The 19,250-nt window shown below is 61.3% G+C and overlaps 6 protein-coding genes across 6 annotated transcripts; 3 read left to right on the forward strand and 3 right to left on the reverse strand.

Annotated features, from left to right (window-relative positions):
- On the reverse strand, positions 1–3,581 carry TRAVEDRAFT_65595 (uncharacterized protein; the record flags this gene model as incomplete). The annotated part of the gene is made up of 11 exons (XM_008042200.1): positions 1–465; positions 520–1,097; positions 1,168–1,397; positions 1,464–1,655; positions 1,711–2,109; positions 2,173–2,464; positions 2,523–2,591; positions 2,642–2,746; positions 2,808–3,174; positions 3,310–3,397; positions 3,454–3,581. The coding sequence occupies 11 exons, from the start codon at positions 3,579–3,581 to the stop codon at positions 232–234; spliced, it is 2,682 nt and encodes an 893-aa protein (XP_008040391.1). The 3' UTR covers positions 1–231.
- A 999-nt stretch (positions 3,582–4,580) lies between these two features.
- On the forward strand, positions 4,581–9,572 carry TRAVEDRAFT_150755 (uncharacterized protein; the record flags this gene model as incomplete). The annotated part of the gene is made up of 4 exons (XM_008042201.1): positions 4,581–5,821; positions 5,878–6,401; positions 6,456–6,692; positions 6,756–9,572. The coding sequence occupies 4 exons, from the start codon at positions 4,581–4,583 to the stop codon at positions 9,335–9,337; spliced, it is 4,584 nt and encodes a 1,527-aa protein (XP_008040392.1). The 3' UTR covers positions 9,338–9,572.
- A 459-nt stretch (positions 9,573–10,031) lies between these two features.
- Positions 10,032–11,669, reverse strand: TRAVEDRAFT_49103 (uncharacterized protein; the record flags this gene model as incomplete). The annotated part of the gene is made up of 4 exons (XM_008041958.1): positions 10,032–10,913; positions 11,079–11,137; positions 11,190–11,346; positions 11,400–11,669. 4 exons carry the CDS (start codon positions 11,667–11,669, stop codon positions 10,032–10,034), a joined length of 1,368 nt encoding a protein of 455 aa, XP_008040149.1.
- Positions 11,670–11,908: 239 nt separating this feature from the next.
- Positions 11,909–12,884, forward strand: TRAVEDRAFT_128003 (vesicle transport v-snare protein vti1; the record flags this gene model as incomplete). Its single annotated transcript, XM_008042202.1, has 4 exons — positions 11,909–12,037; positions 12,076–12,132; positions 12,295–12,719; positions 12,794–12,884. 4 exons carry the CDS (start codon positions 11,909–11,911, stop codon positions 12,882–12,884), a joined length of 702 nt encoding a protein of 233 aa, XP_008040393.1.
- Positions 12,885–14,605: 1,721 nt separating this feature from the next.
- On the forward strand, positions 14,606–15,952 carry TRAVEDRAFT_150763 (uncharacterized protein). Its single transcript, XM_008042203.1, has 8 exons — positions 14,606–14,779; positions 14,859–14,973; positions 15,038–15,071; positions 15,182–15,270; positions 15,329–15,359; positions 15,419–15,527; positions 15,587–15,678; positions 15,751–15,952. The coding sequence occupies exons 1-8, from the start codon at positions 14,754–14,756 to the stop codon at positions 15,861–15,863; spliced, it is 609 nt and encodes a 202-aa protein (XP_008040394.1). The 5' UTR covers positions 14,606–14,753; the 3' UTR covers positions 15,864–15,952.
- Positions 15,953–16,055: 103 nt separating this feature from the next.
- Positions 16,056–19,221, reverse strand: TRAVEDRAFT_29909 (P-loop containing nucleoside triphosphate hydrolase protein). Its single transcript, XM_008041868.1, has 10 exons — positions 19,049–19,221; positions 18,899–18,986; positions 18,465–18,837; positions 18,298–18,408; positions 18,166–18,234; positions 17,816–18,107; positions 17,408–17,755; positions 17,153–17,344; positions 16,567–17,086; positions 16,056–16,505 (listed from the first exon to the last, which is right to left on the reverse strand). The coding sequence occupies exons 1-10, from the start codon at positions 19,183–19,185 to the stop codon at positions 16,269–16,271; spliced, it is 2,367 nt and encodes a 788-aa protein (XP_008040059.1). The 5' UTR covers positions 19,186–19,221; the 3' UTR covers positions 16,056–16,268.
- Between the last annotated feature and the right edge of the window lie 29 nt (positions 19,222–19,250).

Raw genomic sequence — 19,250 nt, forward strand, 5'->3', positions numbered from 1 at the left:
CGATTATTTATGTATATGGCCCATTAATGGCTGCTCTATAGATGACTGTACATTAAGTAGTGCTTATCGAAGCAAACAAGTAATCCAAGCAACATGGATACAAAGAGAGATGATCTCAACGCCTCTCTTCACAGGTAGGAGTGCTACTGGAACAGAGCGCAATCTGTGCAAGCCAACCGTACAACCCCCATCCGAGCGTAACGTGCATACCGCACCACCGACCGGATGTGCTCACAAGCCGAAGTTGTACAGCGCCCGCTGCACGTTCTCCAGCCGCTTCTTCTTCGCCATGAGCTCGTCGCGGGCAGCAACCACGCTCGGATCCTCCGCGACGTACGCGCTGCAGCGCGCCGCCGCGTTAGCCGTGCCGAGTCCAAGCCGCTCAAACAGCCGTTCGTGCAGCTGCTCCGCGAACGCGTACAAGAAATAGTAGTCGATCGACATCGGGACGTTGTCGATCACGCGCTGCAACGTAGCCGTTAGATGCATGAACAACGAGCACGACGCGCGAAGACCGACTTTGTATGCGACCTGGAAGTACGCGCGGACCTCGGCCATGAGCTGCAGCTCCTCCTCGTACTCGTCCGCCTTGTTCAGCTTCCCCAGGTCTTCCTCCGTCAGCCCGGTGTAGCCAAGCGCAGCAAGCGCGGCGAGTGCTTCGGCCGTAAGCTCTGCCTTCTTCGCCTGTTCCTCTGGGGACAGTGTGGCGACCTGCAGCGTCGGCGCAAACGTCACCACAGGTCCAGCGCTTGAGGGAGATGCGGGCGTGGGCGCGGGTGTCGCAAGCCTGTTAGCGATGGCCTGTGCTGGGATACCCGAAGCAGGCTTCGCCGCGGGAGCAGGGGTAGCCGTCCGAGCCTCAGCGTGGGGAATCCTTGGCATGTTGACATCCTCCTCATCCGACGAGTGTGCATCCGACGAATACATCTCGCCGTTTTGACGGGGTACCGCAGCCTGCCCGTTTGCATGAGCCCCTGAGGGCGTCGAGGCTGAGGCAGGCCTCAACCTGTTGCCCTGTGTGGGGCGCGGACCCGATGCCCGCCTGTCCTTGTGCCTGCGCGCCTTCTTCGCAGCTGGCGCATTGTCCTGAGTGCCCGCTATGATGCGTTCCACATCAGCGCTGCGTTACCATATCTCCGGCATGCGAGCATAAGGGCAGACACTCACGGCCAAAAGTGAAGACCGGCGCAGCGGTAGCGGCAAGCAGGGCGGGCGTGACGCGCTCGGGGACGCCCTTGCCAGCCCGCGCGTCTTTGTACTTCGCGAGCCACTTGTCGCGGCACTCGGACAGGTAGTGCCCATTCTGCGTGAACGGCGCGTGCTCGCGCGCGAGGACCGTGCGGATCTGCGCCACGGTCGTCTCCGCGCAGCTGTTGATGAGTTCCATAGTGACTGGCCTGGGCAGCGTCCCACTATGAGCGGGGCAGGGGGTAAAGGAGATGGGGATGGGGATGGGGACGTACCCGATGATGGCCTTGAGGTTGCTGTAGCGGTCAAACTCGTCGTGTATGACATCCGCAACGGTGTCCTTGAAGATCTCTTGCACCTCCTCGAAGCACTCCTTCGCGATTTCCTCCCAGTCCTGCTGAAACGTCTGTATAAGCGAGACCTTCGCCGCATATGGCACGTTTCCTGGAAGCTCGCGGGTCACAGAGCTACACGCCACAGTCAGTGCCTGCTTAACCCCGTCACGTACCGCGAGTCACGTACGTCCTAATGTGCCGCCGCACGTCCTCCAGATACATGATCCCCTCGCCCGCGCTCTCCGGCGCCGCACGCTTCCGCGTGCCCTTCTCCGCACACGACGCCCACGTATACGCGGACACATCCCGCGGCGCGCGCGCTGCATCCTCGTAAGGCACGAACGGCGGTGCAGACGCACGCACCGCGTCCTTGAACGCAGCGTACGCGCGGCGCGTGCGCTGCACGAGCTCCGTGCGGCCGTGCGCGGGCGCGCCCTGGATGCGCGCGCCGAGCTCCGTGGCAAAGCGCGTGACGCGCGCGAGCACGAACGCGGACGGCTCCGTCGCGATCGCGGGCGGGAGCGTGTCGAGCTGCGCGGTGCACGCCGCGAGCTGCTCCGCGACCTTGCCGAGCTGGGACGGGAGCCTGCCTCGGGGAAGCGTGAGCGGGAGGGCACATCAGCGAAGGACGAGGGGCCGGGGAACGTACGACTCGCGGATGATCTGCGTGAGGAGCTTGCTGATGCTCTGCACGAGGTTCTGCGTCCCGAAGCGGTGCTGGTGCTGCGACGCGGACCACGGGTGCGTGCTCTTGAAAAAGGCGGCCTCTGCGTCGCGTGCGGCCGCGTTCGAGATCTTGCGTGCGCGCTCGTCGTCGTCGGGCTGGCGCGTGCAGTAGTACCCGTGCAGGAGCGCGTGCTTGTGGCCCTCGATGACCTGCAGCCACATCTCCCGGGCTTTCGTAGAGCCTGTGGTGATCGTATCGGGCTTGGTGAGGACGCCTGTTACATTGTGTCAGTGCAAACGGAGCGGCGGGTGGACATGCATGTGGTGTAGTACCGATAGTCCGGTGACCCTTGGGGTCTGCGAGGTGGGCGAGCCGTGCGGCCTTCTGGTTCTCGATGTCGTCTGCGTGGGTAAAGTTAGAGGTGATGTTTCTTGAACAGCGTAGCACGCACCGCTCATGGGAAGAGTGACTAGGATGAGACTAGTGCCTTTGATGTAATTGTTCACCATATCTTCGACGAGGTTCACGACCTCGGACTCGGCGTTTTGTACGATTCCTGGCGTGATCAAAAGTTCAGCTGAGGTCGCAGTGAAGTTAGCCCGAGCACGTATCCGTACCAGGCAAGTCGACAAACGACAGGTCCGTGAGATCTGGGCCCGTGAGCTCGATGCAGACGATGTTCTGCGAGAACCTGAGCGGTTGCTTCCCCTTGACCTTCTCTTGCCAGCCATCCTCGAGGAAGACCTCAAACTTGACGTCGGGGTGCAATACGGCCTCCTGTGCACGGCGGAGCATGTGCTCGACCTCGGCCTTGTCGGTGATACGAGACCCGAAGTCGACCTCGTTGACTTCGTCGAGCCGCTCTCCCTTTCGGTCGTATTCGTAGCGGATCTTGATTTGGCAGGACCACTCGCCGGTGGAGTGTGCCAGCCGACATTCCATGGGACAACGGGTGCATGTTCCTGCATCGCGGGGAACGCTGATCTGTGGCATGAAGGGTATGAGAAGGTTAGTCGCTGTTAGGGAGCCGTCCATTCTGCCGCCGATGGTGCTGCGGTAAGACCGCCGACGCTCTGCACAAAGGGCAAAGAGTGAATGTAATGGCAAAGTGGTACTCACGCCTGAGATGGCCTCTACAAGGCTGGACTTTCCGGCACTCTGATTCCCAATGACGACGATACGGGGGAGTTCAAGGTCGATATGGGCGCTGTAGCATCTTTGTGAGAAAGCGGATCGGCGAGTGGGACAGCGGGCGCGACATACCCTAAAGCCCTGAGTTGGCCTATGAACTCAATGAGCTCCTTGGAGCTCTTGCCGTACTCCGAGTGAAGGAGATTTTCATGGTGGGTGGCCACGACGTTGCCTTGGGGTGCGGCCTGCCGTGGCGTCATGATCGCGTTGTTTTCGAAACAAGAAAGAATGGAGAGACAAGCAAGAAAGAGAGCAGAAAGAAAGAACGATGATGGTGAGAGATGTAAGCAGCTGTCTATGTCGGGAACGGAGGAGGATGTGTCAAAAACGGGGGAGGCGGATGCAAGCCGCTGGATATATGCGCGGCTACGCGTGCCGGCATACATGAGCTTCACGTGACCGCGTACGTTATGCAGGCCAAGTTGTCTTCCGCACGTGGAATTCGCATTCTTCACTCGGATTTACGCAGGCATGCGCCCTTGAGAGCGGTAGCAGTCCAGCATCAATTAGAATATGATTATATTCGACGTGCAGCTAAACAGACGCCTTGAACTCCGGACGCCGCCACGCTGTTCGGCCTACATGGAGTTCGGACTACCGCACACTGCATCTCGCATGTCACATAGCGCCGGGCTCGATAGGAAGGAGGGACTTGAGCTGATGTTGATGCAGATGAGGGAGCAAACAGGCTTGCGAATGTCAAATCACGTGACGTACTGGATAGGGACATGGCCACCTTAAGCGAGGGACAGAGTTTGGAGGAAGTCGATACGGATCCTCACAAGAAAGAAACAGAGAGTGTCGCAGAGAGTGGTAGGAGCTCATGCAGGAAGATAATGAGTTCGACGCAGAAGCAAAGACTAGCATAAAGCTTAGACCCAGGCCAATCTGAGCGGCTGAGAGAACAGGTACGCTGGCCAGTTCGATGAGAGCGGCAGAAAGGAGAGCAACGAATGCGGCGACGAGCAAGGACCAGAAGACGATGAGGAAGAGATGGAGGGCGATGAGAAAGAGGGGCGCAGCGCAAAGGCTTATTGACGTCTGTTTGGCTTTTGTGGCTTTGGTTGGGGACTCTGCCTGAGCGTATCTTACTGCTCTCCCTCTCCCCTCCATTCCCCTCCGTCCCCTGCCCTTCCCCTCTGCGACGACGACGACGACGACCGCCTAGACGACGACCTCGACCGCCTCTGCTTGATGATATGCCCAACGATGCCACAGAAGCTGCGCTAGGCTTGCTCGGGCTCACCGCTGCCTTCTCAAACTCCCTCCCGGCTCCGACCCCCTCCTCGTCCTCCCCCACCGTGCCCGCCAAACGCAAACAGTCCGCATCATCCTCCGCCAACGATAACGCTTCCACTACCTCCGACACCATCACCTGCATCTGCGGCCTCTCCTACGACGACGGTTTTTCTATCGCCTGCGACTCGTGCGGCCGCTGGTGCCATGCCGCCTGCTTCCAGATCGACGAGCAAAAGGTCCCCGACGAGTGGCTCTGTTGGGAATGTGACCCCCGCCCGGTCGACAGAGAACGTGCCGCCAAAATCCAGCGGGCCCGGCGCACCGCTACGGCCTCCGCCCACGCAAACAAGCGCAGAGCCTCCCCTGGCGTCGAGCGTAGGGCCCGCAAACCCAGCGGCGTTGTTGCCGATGCTAGCCACGGCCACACCACCAAACGCAAGCGGCGCGCCTCCATCACTGCTGCCGCTCATGCTCAACACCCCCACCAAGGGGAGGACGAGCACGTTGACATCGACGAGCCTTGGCAGCAGAGTTACGTACCCATCACAAAGGACATCGTGAAGTCGGACGACGCCCGTGACCGACTACGTAGGGTGGCTGCCGACTGGAGGGGTGTTACTGCGATAAGTCCCTCTCCCTCTCTCACCCCCGGCGGTTCGACGCCCGTGCTGCTCACCCCCGACGGGGTCCCCCTTCACCCACCAATCTCATTGCAACCGCTCCCGAACACTTCCTCTTACCCCTCGTTATTTGCGCCTGGTAATGCATCGGTACGTCCGCCGTCGTATGCCATCCACGCTACCCAGCCCATACCCCATTCAAAGTTCATCGCTCCGTACCCCTCCACCGTCATCTCTACGGCCGCCTACCTGTCCGACCCCCTCAATGCGTACGCGCACCTTGGTATGCCCAAGCCCTACGTGCATCTCATAGGGCCCCCACTGGACGTTGCACTCGACGCCCGTTTCACTGGCGACCAGAGCAGGTTCATGCGCAGTGGATGCCGTCCAAACGCCGTCATTCGCCCAGTCCTCTGTCACTCCAAGAAACAGTCGCCAACCGAAGAAGAGTCCCTCTCGTTCGGAATCTTCGCACTGCGCGACTTGAAACCGAATGAGGAGATCGTCCTTGGGTGGGAATGGGACGACGGCAACGTCGTGCACCATCTTCCTGCACTGATTGACAGTCCGTTCTCTTTCCCGTACGTCGCAGCAGCAGCACGCCGTCTCCGCTGACACCTACTGACACCCCCTCCAGTCCACATGAGATTCAGCACTTTCGCAGACAGATGACCCTTATGCTGCATGCCCTCTCATCAACATTCACGACCTGCGCATGCGGTGCCAAGGCGCGGGATTGCGCCCTCGCGCGCATGGCCGAGTTCGTCGATAACCAGACGCCGCTCACACCGTCGCCATCACCGCCTTCGCAATTCACGAAGGAGAAGAATGCCGCGCGCAGTAGCAAGACCGCGGATGACGGCGCAAGCGCAACACCAGTTGACCTGGGCCCGTTGGTTGGCATCGAGCGCGGGTTCCGAACGCGCGAGCGCATACCGTCTTCGGGCGGCATGGGCGGCGTGGAGATGGTGGAGGCGGGCCCGTCGCGCGTGCACGCAGAGCCGTCGAGTGCGGGCGGGCGGAGAGTATCGTTCCCGGACGACCTTCTCAGTCCGCCAGTGAAAGCGCGACGTGCGAAGGGCAGGGATCGGAAAGGGAAGGCACGCGCTGACGACGAGGAAATCACGGAGGAGAGCGACGGCGACCTGGGTCGGGCGAAAGGTGCGCTCATCCGTCTATGCCGACCAAGGGTAATGACTCTAACATAGAACGCAGCGCGCACGCGCATTCGTCGGCGCGCCTCTCCTGAGCCTGAACAAGACGCGATGGACGTCGATGACGACGGGTCTCCACCGGAAGATATGCTCCCACCGAAATTGCGCAAGACGTGGATCCGCGAGAGCGCGGTGCGACTGGAGCAAAACCGGCGTCGCCTGTCACTGTCCAAAGACCATTCGGAAGAGTGTGGGGACACGGGAGACCACAAACCAGGAGGAGCGGATCAATCCTTCGGTGCGCTACCTCGCCCGCTCGCGGGCGTCGACCGAACTGACCCGATGTCGCCTCCTCGCTTAGACTCACGAGAGATGCCACCGCCGCCAGTGCCCCCCGCACGAACGCCACCGCTCTCATCTGTCCCCACGAACCACCCCCGCCCACATCCACATCCGCACCCGCCCCCGGTTCTCCCCTTATCCTCCGCCGCTTCCGCGTCCAAGCCGCCGCGCCCAGCTCAGGACGCGCAGGCGTCGCCTTCCACGCCCTTTTCTAAATTATCACTACTTTCGCCTGTTGTCCCCGCTCCCTCGAGCACCCCCTCTCCTTCCTCCCGCTCCCATCCTCTTCCCCAGCTACAAACGGAGTCTGCGTCTCCATCGCCATCAGCTGCTCCTCTTCCAAAGCCCGCGCAACCGCGCAAACGCAAGCCGACAGCCTCGGCACCCGCTGAGAGCAAGGAGGTGAAGAAGCCGAAGGCGCGGTCCCGCAAGGACAAAGACAAGGAAAAGGCTAAGGCGCGTGACAAGGCAAACGACAGCGACACCAGCGCTGCTCCGCGGACGCCCTCGACGCCCGTGCGCGAGCTTGAAGAGCCGGCGGCGCTCCAACCGTCCCTCGTCCGCAAGCAAGGTGCGGCGAAGCGACGGAAGAGCGCGGCCGCTGCATCGCAGTCCCCGCGCGTCATTGTGAAGGAGCTCACGCCGTCGGTGAAGGGGACGCCATCCTCGAGTGGCTTTCCGTCCCCTGCGACAGCCGCTACTGCGCTGCCGCCACCGATGCCAGTGGCGGAGGTCGCTTCTGCTGAGCCAGACTTCGCGCGGAGCGAGCCTCCAGCCGGCGAGTCCGCGCCGCCTCCATCCGCTGCGCCCGCCCCGTCGTCCGAGGTTGTCAAGTTGGAATCTGCGCAAGAGGACGTGCAGATGTGCGACGCATCCGCGCCTGTACCTGCGCCCACTCCGTTGCCGATAGTGGTCGTGGAGGATGCACAGATGGCGGACGAGCAGCGGCCGCGCAGCCCCACTCCGTCCCCACAGGTCCCTGTGGTTTCCAAGCCCGGGCCCGAGCATCCTGCTCCCTCACCGCACGCAACTGCGTCGCCCGCCATAGCGTCCCCCGCCCTTCCATCTCCTGCCCCTTTTCCTGCGCCCGAGCTGCCCGTGTCTCCTCAACGACCTCCATCTCCGAGTCCGGCGGCCACGGCCACGGCCGCAGAAGAAACGCCTGAGCCGCCTCTCACCGAGAGCGTGCCCGGCCCGGTTTCTGAAGCTGGCGCACCGGAGCCTCAGCGAGCGAAGTCGCCGTCGCCACCGCCTCCGCCACCGAAGGTGAAGCTCTCTCTGCGGGACTTCGCGATGCGCAAGAAGAAGCAGCGCGAGGAGCAGCAGGAGAAGGACAAGCTCGCGACGCCGTCCCCGCTCGTTGCCGCACCCGCACTTCCTGCGGACGCCACCATGCACGACGCTCACGGACCAGAGAGCGCGCAGGACGAGGCGCGAGAGGCGGAGGAGGGCCGGGAGGACGTGCAGGGCCTCGCGCTGGACGTGCATGGTGACGGGGATGTTCACATGGTGGACGAGAAGCAGGAGGAGCAGCCGCTTGAGCGTGAGGAGCCGCATATCATGGTCGTTGAAGCGCATGTGGTGGCGTCTCCCAGCGCTGAGACGTCGTGCTCGCCGGCCCGTCTACCGATGGCGGTCCTTATTCAGCCAGAGGTGTCCCCGTCTGCATCCGCGGTTGAGTGTGTGGTTCCCGACACACCCTCCTTGCCGGCCGGCCTTGTGGCGGAGAGCCCGAAGCCTGACAGGCTCGAGGCTATCAGTTGCCCGCGCCATCCGTCGCCGCGTGCCGAGCCCGTTATCGAGCCCGCAGTACGGGATGACTTCTCGCAGGAGCAGGACCGGGACACCTTCATGGAAGACTCTTTCCGGACCAAAGTCGAGCTGCTCGACGAGCACGTCTCCAACGGGCTCGATCGCTCCATCCGCGAGCGCCGACCGTCGTCCTCCTACACTCCCTCTCCCCGCGAAGCGTCCCCCGCCTCTCCGTACCGCGACCGATTCTCCGAGCCTGCGACTCGACGAACGTCTGTCTCCAGCTACCGCCACGACAGCCGCACGCCTCCCCCGCTAACCTCCCCTAAACTCAGACCCATTGCGCTCCAGCCTTCGCAAGAGGATGGCGAGATCTTCAGCCCGCCTCCGCCGAAAGCGCCCCCTCTCGCGCCCCGCTCACACACGCCGCCCACGCAGCCGCGCTCGTTCTACGCGGGCGGCGGCTCCCCACCGTCGTCGCGCCGCTCGTCCCCTCCGCCTCCGCGGCGCCCGCTGCACCCCGCGTCGTACCGCAACACGGGGTCCGCCCGTCCGCTGCCGAGCGCCCCGCGCGCGCTGCGGGCTCCCGGCGGATACCTGTACGCGGGGAGTGGGGGCGGGCAGAACGCGCCATACTACGCACCGCGCGGGCCTTCTGCAGACCGGGACCGTGAACGCGAGCGAGACCGAGACCGGGAGCGCGACAGGGATAGAGAACGTGACAGGGACCGGGACAGGGACCGGGACCGGCCGCCACGAGACTGGGGCCGCGAGCGCGGGGATGGCGAGCGCGACCGGTCATGGATCCCTGGGCCGTCGCGCGGCCGCGGGCGAGGCTGGGGCCGCTGAGTGGGAGGAAGAGAAGTGTGTCGGTGTGCTGTATCGATTAATGCTGGCCCTGCGCGCCGCCGCCGCTCGTTGTCTGGGATCCGCTGCTCAGTCGGTGCCTGTCTTTGTTCTTGTTCTTCTCGTTCTTGTCGCTTCGTGCTCGTTGTGCTGTTCCCCTCGTTCGATTATGATTATAGTAAGTATCCGTAGCTGACGGTGTCGCGCCGTCCTTGTAGTTCTCCCCTTTGAGTCGTACGTATCAATAGTAATTCGAGCTTCTGACTGTGTGAGGGAGTCGTCTTGTCGGAGATTTCGTCACCTTTCACTGCAGCGAGGGGAAACTCGGCGACTGGACGTTGAACTTTGAACTCGGGAGTTTGAACGTCTACTGTCCATGTATGGCGTGCATGTACTGGCAGCATGAGAGCAACGGTGTGCGGATCGGGTGTGGACTTTGTGCTTCTATATAATATGGCGAAGAAAAGACAACGGGCCGAGTGGGCGTGCAGCACGCGCCCTCTTCCTTTGCCTGAGTCGCACCGGCCACACACGCAGGAGATTGTGATCCGTTGTGCAGACTCATTGATTGCGGCCCCCTCAGATCTCAGAGGTCAACCGGTCAGGCTTTAGCGGACTATGGCGGCTGGTCAGTTCGCACTCTTGCTCGCCCAGGGTACATATACCAATGCATACAACGGATACATAGATAATTGGACTAGGAGCCTGTCAACACTTTCAAAAGATGCCAGTCGTGTTCTTTCTTGATCAGCGTGCCCGTGTTGACATCCGGATGCCAGGGGATCGCGCTGTGCATGTTCACGCCCAGCGGATAGCACGCCGTGCCCTCTGGCCCACACCAGTCAAAGTCGATGAGCAGCCGCTCGCCGTCCTTGCGCATCCACACGTTCTGCCCACGCAGGTCGCCAAACACCAGCCCCGCCGCGTGCAGCAGCTCGACCGCCATCTGCACCGCCGCCGCGTCCGCCACCGACATCGCCACGTCCTCGTCCGCGGTCTCTGCGTCCCGGACGTGGTCCATCACGACCACGTACATATCCACACTCTCCACCCACTCGCAGAACCAGAGCTTCGGCGCGAGCCCGTGCACCGCGAGCAGCCGGTGTCCCTCCGCCGAGTATGCCTTCGTGAACTTGACGACGACGACGGTTTCGCGGGGATCCTGCTCCGAGTCGGAGGTGATGCGTGCGCGGGCGGCATAGAGCGTCTTCGCTGGCTCGCCGGTGCACAGGCGTCCTGTGTAGTTGAGCGAGGCCGCCGTGCCGTCGGCGGAGACGTGTGTGAGGTGCGGCCCGACATAGCACGTCGGGAGCCGGTCCGCTGAGCGCGCAGCGTTCAAGGCCTGTGTCACGGCGGCGTAGTGCGCGTCCAGCGCGCGCATCAGCCGCGCTGCACGCCAGATCGCCGCATCGTACATCGGCCGTGGCCCAGGCACATCCAGTGGGGCAATGGATATGTAGCTCGTGAACGACGTCGCGATGATCTGCTCCGCGTAGACCGCACCGCCAACCATGATGTTCGGACCGGCGATGGTGACGAGGAGACACGGGCAGCAGCTCACGTCGCGGAACGGCTTGAACTGGATGAGGCGTCAACGGTGAGGATGCGAGCATGTCCGGTAGACGGAGGTTTGCATTTCTGCCCAGCAGAGGCGACAGCATCCCGCACTATGCAGTATGTGAGCGACAGCAAGAGCCTGAGCAACATGATACACACTCGTCCGGGGATTTCTCTCCTCATGTACCGAGCTGAGCCGTCTGATGGATGGTCTATGCTGAGGCTCAGACATGTCGTAGTCTGGATCTGGACAAATATCATGCAGTGCAGCGGGCAACTGAAGGGAGAGAATACATACAGATGATCAAGACCAGATTATCCGGCTTGCCAACTTCATTGATGGGCTCTGATCCATCGATTGGTTCCAAGTCGTCGAGATACTTCGTTGTGATGTGTTCTTCATAGGCTGTTTTCAGTTTGGCGTTGGCTCTTGCAGCGGTTGGACGTTCAGGGAGCTATCACAGCATCAGTATGTGGCAGAGCGAGGCTTGAACACTAGTGACGGTACCTCGTATATTTTGTATGACCAAGACCGGCCATCCAAGCAGCGAGCGACCGACTGTCTCTTCGAGAGGGCATCGATCGCAGAAGATATTCCGGTGTCCGTGGAGTCGGAATGATATTGCTCTCGGGCGATGAAGTTGTAGGCGTCGGCAGCGTATGGTTTGAATAGCACCACCCAGGTTGTCCACACAGCCATGCCCGCAGCGAGCAGGGGGGGCGGTGAGGGTTGTGAGAAAGAGCGGACAGGCTTGGACTCAGCTCCGGGACTGCTCATGATCAGGCTGAGAGAGTGATTATTCGAGAGACGAACGTACTTACTTACTTGGAACGTAGAGTAAAGGCAAACAACGCCAAACAGAGCTGCCCCGCGCAGCTCCCTCAGGCTCGAGCACAGTCCCTCTCTCCACGTTCGCACACCGCACCCTCGCCAACGTGCGCGACTTCTCCACCCTCTGCTACTCGTATCACTAGCTGAACACGCCGCTGGACGACGACGGGAAGCGCAGCACACCCATGGACACCTCCCCGACCGCGCTCTTCGACTCGTACGAGCAGGACTTCAAGCAGATCATCCAGAGCATTCGCACCAAGCTCGAGGGCGACGCGCAGGATGCCCAGGGCGGTGCGTCATTCCGCCCGTGCGTGTGCGTGTGCGCCGGGGTGCTGACGAGCGTGCAGAGCAGCGCAAGGCGGCGCTGAGGCGCGTCGAGATGGAGCTCGACGAGGCGGATGAGATGGTGCGTACTTGGTCCCCACTTTGCGTGTGATAAGTCTGCTCTAGGCGTCATTCTTCCTTCCTGGGAGTTGAGGCCGGCTAAGTCTCCCGGGGACGCACTTTTGGCGGACCTTGCGTCGTCCCCCGGCGTGCACACGAATACCCTACTAAACTGCCTGCCCAGGTCTCGCAAATGGAAATTGAGATCCAAGGGATCCCGCAGTCGCTCCGGCCGTCGTACCAAACACGCATCAAAGCGTCGAAAGCGGACCTGCAGCGGTTCAAGAAGCTCTCGAAGGAGCAGCACGCGCAGCTGTCGCGTGCCGAGCTCCTGTCGCGCCCCGGGCTCGCTGGGGGCACGAGCGACGAGCCGTATGGGGCGACGAGCGACCGGACGCGGCTGCTTGCGGGCACGGCGCTGCTCGAGGACGGCTCGCGGCGGCTGCAGGATAGCCAGCGGATCGCGCTGGAGACGGAGGAGCAGGGCGCGGACATCCTGCGCAGCCTGCGGGGGCAGCGCGAGCAGATCCAGAACGCGCGTGACACGCTGCAGCGCGCGGACACGTCGATCGACCGTGCGTCGGGGACGCTGAAGAAGATGATACGGCGGTACGTCCCCTTGTGCGGCGCGCGGGCGCGCGCATGTTCATGGGTTGCGCAGATGGTTCTGACGGCCGGGGCAGGATGTACCAGCAGCGGTTCGTGACGGGCGCGATCATCGCCGTGCTCGTTCTTCTTATCCTCATCATTCTTTGGGCGAAGCTCTGGCGGTAGACCTCTATGCGTCACGCACTCCGGGTGGACGGACGACGGTGGACTTGCTCTCGATGTGGGGCGTGTAGTATGCGTTGGTGTTGTGAGGTGTGGTAAATTATGTATATCCTTTCGGTTGCGCTGTATCCCTCTTGGCTAGCTGGCGTCTCTCTTCGCGCTCTCCGGTACTATACTCACCCCATTCTTGCCTTGCTGCCGTGCGAATCTGTGCCGGCGATGGATAACACTGACGGCGTTGCAATCCAGTTGGGTGCGATACCTACCCTGGGGCGTCGTCTTGATGTTTACTTGGACAATTAAGATGGTGTCCTCCTTTGTTTACTACACCTCCCCGTATATACGCCCCGCGTTGTGCGCTCTGCAAGGGGCAACCAGGCCGGGTCTCAGTGACTCCAACCTCAAAAAGTGCGGAGACGGACTCCGGACACCAGGGAGACACTACTACTACTATAGCCGAGATAAGATTACGGGAGGCTGATAGATACGAGCTTGCGCTACTACACTTAGTAGCGCACTCATCGTACTCGCATTGCAACGGGTTTGGTGAGAATCGTATGATCCGCGCGAGTAATTCTATGGTTCAATGTCAATATTGCAGACGGTACGCGCAAGCAGCAGTGGCTTCGCTCGTGTGATAGATGATCTCAGTCTTCGAGTCGTGTATGGCGGGCAGGCTGAGGGGTGGGGAGGTGTCGTAGCGTGGCGTGGGTGCTGTACCGAGGTAATACGCATTAGAAACAAAATCTAGAGACATCCGGGGCACGAACGGCTATTCGCGAGCCAAGCGCGATGTCTGCGCAGGGTATTCAAGACGAACGCGAACTCGCGGTGCGCGCCATCGGCGACGTGCCACCCGGTGCGCAACGCGCGAGGGTTCCGCGCGGATCTCCAAGTGCGGGTATTATCGTCATGTTTTTGCCACTCGGAAACGCGCACGGCGTGCTACTATGTACTTAGTTTTAGTGACCGGTGGATAGCCTCAGTCTGAGCCTCCGGACAGCGACGAGTCGGAAACTTCGTACTCTAGTGTATAGCGCAATGCAGAATTTAATCTGTGTTCTTTTATGATACTTAATATAATATTAGACTCAGTAGGTGAAATGCACCTAAACGCGCTACTACTAACCACTGACAATGAACTCGATAGTGCTAGAGCGTCCTTCGAAGCGATCGCTCGCGATGCATTCAGCCACATCCATATCGAGCAGTATAGCGCTTACTTGTACGAAGCGCCGGGTTAGCTCCCTTGACGCAGGCCGGTATAGCACTAAGCCCCCGTCTTTTGCTTCAAAAACACAACAGTTGAATAGAGAGACGTATTATGTGGGATATCCCAAGATTATGAGCTCCAATATGGGGGAATGAGGAAGCAGTACAAGATCTAAAGGATTTGAGTCGAAAAAGTCATTTTCAGGACCCCGGAGACCCGAATGCCACTGCTACTACATAGGTTGGAGTCAGCGCTCCCCTGCCTGGTTGCCCCTTGGCGCTCTGTCTAAGTTCTACAACTCGCGTGTACCCATATGTGACGTACGTCGGCTAGTGGTAGTGGACACGCCCCCACCAAGCGATGGCTGGCTGAACTTCCGATTCATCTCCGACCATACTCGCGCCCCAAGATGTGGGGTGATCGGACCCCGCGGCACACTCCGCCCCCGGGGTTACCCCGCAAATACGGGACGCGCGCCGGTCGACTCGTCCTTCCCCCCCCCTCCCTCCTCCCACCACTGCCATCTGCTCTTTCATCGAGCCAGGCCACTCGTGTGCACAAAAGCATCTACGAGCAGGATCACCGCTAGGCCTCCAATACCTCGTGCGCGTACATTTCTCTCCGCAGTCAAACACTCGCGACACCCCACACTCGCACACATGGCCGGCCTCCTCGCTGCATTCAAGTACGTGTCGCCCATCGCGCGCACCCGCGCATATATGCGTGCAACTGTTTCAGTGCTTACGCGGACCCGCCCCCGTCAGCGCGTCGCTCATCCGCAAGCCGATGGTCACCCAGTGCGTGACGTCTGCCGTGCTCTTCGGCGCAGGCGACGTCCTCGCGCAGCAGGCGTTTGAGAAGAAGGGCAGGGACCACGATGTGCGCGATTATGTTCCCGCTCCTCGCTGAGCAGAGGGTGCTGACCGGATTGCGCGCGCGGCAGTTCATGCGGACAGCGCGTCTCTCGTTCTACGGCGGTAAGTCCGCCCTGCGACCCCCCGTCTCTTCCCCGCCCGCGAGCGAACGCGCTCGCCGCGCGTGGTGTGTAGTGTCGACCAGGCATTGAATACTTGTGCTCTCTTGGCAGGTGCGATTTTCGGGCCCGTCATTACGAAGTGGCTGCAATTCCTGGAACGCCTCAAGTTCGCCTCGCCCACCAGGGCCGTCGCCTATCGGGTACGCGCTGCCGAAGCGCATCCTACGTCGCATGCATGCTGACCCGCCGGATACGCAGGTCTACCTCGACCAGGGTGTCTTCACGCCAAGTACGCACTCCCCCTCCTCGCAGCGCACATACAGACGCTGATCCCGCCGCGTCCCACAGTGGTTGTGGGCATGTTCTTCAGCTCCATGACGCTCCTCGAGGGCAAGAGCGTGCGCGACGTGAAGGAGCGGATACAGGAGGCGTACACGCCCACACTCATCCGCAACTGGTGCGCCCCTCCCATCCTCAGCCGTGTAGACGCGATGCTGACGCGCAGGGCCGGCGCAGGGGCGTCTTCATCCCCACGCAGATCATCAACTTCGCGGTCGTGCCGCCGCACCTGCGCTTCGTCACCGTCGGCGTCGTCTCCCTCTTCTGGAGTACGTCCGCATCCGAGTCCGCTCTGGGCACCTCTGGCCTGCCTTCTGACGCGTCTTTTTTTTTCGCCGCAGACGCGTACCTGAGCTCTGTGAACGCGGCGAAGCAGGTGGAGGCCAGCCCCGTGGCGGAGGACGCGTCGGACGACGTCGTTGTCGTCGGCGCGGACGAAAAGAAGACGCAGTGAGGGGTGCTGTCGCCCTAAGGTGCCTGCCCCGACGGTTTAGAGCCCTTCGCGCACATCTATACCTTTGTGTACATACCCGCTAATCCCCCATAGACTGTATAGTTTTCTGTTTGCCGTTAGCTGCCTTGGTCCGCGGACGGATGCGTAAGCACGCTCACCCAACGCTCGGAGTATGGTGGCAGGCGATGTGGATAATGACCTTTTCAAGAAGGTTGTCATTGTACGGCTACACAAAAAACAACATCTGCGTGCGGGGCTGAAAACAAGCAAATATGATATACAAGAGAGAGATATAGCAGAAATCAATACAAGTCCGCGCAACCATACACCAAGCCAAGGAACAACACTGCTGTCCACCTACGTACAACCTCTCAGCCAGCCAGAGTACACGTAGGAGCGACGACGCTACAAGCCGAACTCGTACAGCGCCTTCTGCGCGTCGTCCAGCCGCCTCTTCTTCGCGCGCAACTCCTCGCGCAGCGCGGCGACGTCCGCGCTCTCCTCCAGGTACTTCGCGCAGCGCGCCTTCGTGTCCTCCGCGCCCAGCCCGAGCCTCTCGATCAGCACGCCCTCGCCGAGGACGGCTGCGAGCGAGAAGAGCAGGTGCTCGTCGATCACATGCGTCACGCTGTCCTGGATGCGCTGGACGGTGCAGTCGGTCAGCATGCCATGCACGGGGGAACAGCCTGTGGCGAACACGTACCTTGGAGGCGACGTCGAAGTACGCCCGGATTTCCGCCATGAGCGCCAGCTCCGCCCCGTGCTTGTCGGACGCACCATCGCGCTCCTGAGACAGAGGGCCCTGCTCCGGGACCGCGCTCGTCGTGTGAGGTGGCCGGTGCACTTGAGGTTTGGCACCGTCATGCGCCTGAGGAGAGGGGGTCGCGGGGGCTTCGGCGGGTGTAAAGATCTGGCTCGACACAGACTTGGGCACCGCGGGGGGGAACACGGGCTTGAAGCCCTGGCTGGACGCCGAGGAGGCGCTCCCTGGGACTCTCTGTGCTCCCTGATCAGCCGGTGCCGGCGCATGCAAGACCGGCTGCAGTTTTCCAGCTGCAGCCTGCTCGAGCATGAAACTGTACGACGAGAGGTGCTTTTCGCGCAACCCAGCGAGGTCGTCGAGGTTCTGTGTGGTCGGCGGGTTTCTCTCGTACTTCAGTTGAAAGCGGAGCTGCTGCTCAGTGGTCGTGCCGTGGACGTTCGTCAGGTCGAGCATGATCGAGCTGCCAAAGGAGCGCTTGTCAGCATCCAGGCAACCGGCGTGTCCGTGGTACATGCGAAAGGCTCACCTGATGGCACGCTTCAGGTGTTCGTAGCGGCCGAAATGGGCATCGACGATGCGCCCTAGCTCGTTCTTGAATGCACGTCGCACTTGCTCAAAACACCGCGTGGCATGCCTCTCCCAGCTGTCCTGGAACGCGAGGATGAAGGCGCACTTCACAGAGTACGGCACGTTGTTGGGGAGCTCGCGTGTGAGGTACCTGTGAAGCCCTTCCCGTCAGCCCTCTACCACACAGCGCAGTTGTTCGCTCTATCTGTCGTACCTTTCAATCCGCTCCCTGACCGTGTCCAGATAGATGATCTCGTCCGGCGTCCACACCGCCGTCGGCACAAACGGGACATATCGCTCTCCATCTGCGCGCACGAACGGCACAAACGGCGGAGCAGTCTGGGCAATGCCGGCCGAGAACGCCGCGTACATCTTCTTGGTCGCTTGCACGAGCGCCGTGTGCTCCGGCGAGCCCTGGACCACCTTCCCGACCTCGTCCACAAACGCCGTCACCATGCGGTGGACGTGCAGATACGGCTCCGCCGTTTGTAGCGGCAGCTCGCGGAGCTGCTGGTCGCACTGCGTGCGCTGCGCATCGACTTCGCGCTCAATGCCCGGGAGCCTGCCATCGTCAGGATACAACAATCAGCCAAGCGCGATATGAGGGCCACGAGACACTCACGAAGCACGACTGAGCTCCATCAGCCTTTCGCTGAGGAACTGGACCAGGCTCTCGATCCCGTAGCGGTGGCGCTGGGGGGTGTCGCACCACGGCGCGACGGTGGCAAAGTAGCGCATCTCCCGCTCGCGCGCCTCTGCGTAGGAGATCTTCTCGCGCCGCTCGGCGTCGTCGGGCAGACGGACGCAGAAGTAGCCGTGCTTGGTGCGGTACTCCTGCCCGGCCATGACCTGCACCCAGTTCTCCTTCGCGTCAATCGAGCCCTCGGCCAGCGCGTCCGGCTTGGTCAAGACGTCTGCGAGGAATAAGCCGGGTCAGCAGACGGACCGACGCGAGGACGCTGGAGGGCATACTGATTGTGCGCGCCCCGTCTCGGTCGGCTTCTTTAGCGAGCTGGACCGCCTTCTGGTTGTGCAGGTCGTCTTGGAAGGCGCGCATCTGCGATCAGTACTAGATTGGGCGCAGGGGGCTAAAATGATGCATACCGCTCATAGGGGCCACGACCAGGATGATGGTGTTGTGGTTTTGGATATAGAATCGAGCGAGGTCCTCGACGAGCTTGACCTCGCCCTTCCCGTCGTCGTACTGTATGATTCCTGCGCGACCCGTTGAGCCTTTCCGGCAGTACCCGATGCCGTAGATGTGCACGTACCAGGCAAGTCGATAAAGGACAGGTCCGGGAGGCCCGGGCCATTGATGTCCACGCAGACGACGTTCCGCGAGAAACTCTGCTTGGCCCCCTTCGCCAGAAGCTTCAACGTCTCGCCCTCTTTGTCGATGAAGTACGAGGGGTCGTGGTTCTGGTTCAGCACGGCGGTCTGCGCCCGGCGCAGCATCAACTCGAGCTGGCTCTTGTCGGAGAACGGGTCTCCGAACGGAACCTCCTTGTGCTGGGTGAGCGGCTTCCGGTGCTCGTCGTACTCCCAGCGGAGCGAAATGCGGCACGTCCAACTGCCGTTTGAGCTCGAGAGGCGGATCTCCATGGGGCAGCGCGTGCACGTGCCCGCATCGCGAGGGACGCTAATCTACAGTGTGCGTTAGGAGTTGTATCACATTAAGTGCACACACAGCATGCGGGACACTTACTTGGGCGATTGCCTCGATGAGGCTCGACTTGCCTGCGCTTTGGTTGCCAATGACGGCTACCCGTGGTAGGCTGACATCCGTTTGAGCACTAGATCATCAAAACAAATATCAGGACGGTATAAAAGAGATGCTAAATGACTCTACACGTACCCTCCGGCACGCAGAATGCGAAGGAGCTCGATGTAGTCCCTGGCCGTTTTGGCATAGAACGTGTTCGCCATGCCACCGGACTTGCTGCCCTCGATGGCGAGCGGTACCTTCGCTCTATGAGAGTTGGAAGGGTGCATGGCAAGAAGCGCTATGTGGCAGGCGGATGCGATGCACAGTATGGAATCCAGCGTGGTACTGGGGA

This window comes from Trametes versicolor (genome assembly GCF_000271585.1).
Source record: "Trametes versicolor FP-101664 SS1 unplaced genomic scaffold TRAVEscaffold_8, whole genome shotgun sequence".
NCBI classification, from domain to species: Eukaryota; Fungi; Basidiomycota; class Agaricomycetes; order Polyporales; family Polyporaceae; genus Trametes; species Trametes versicolor.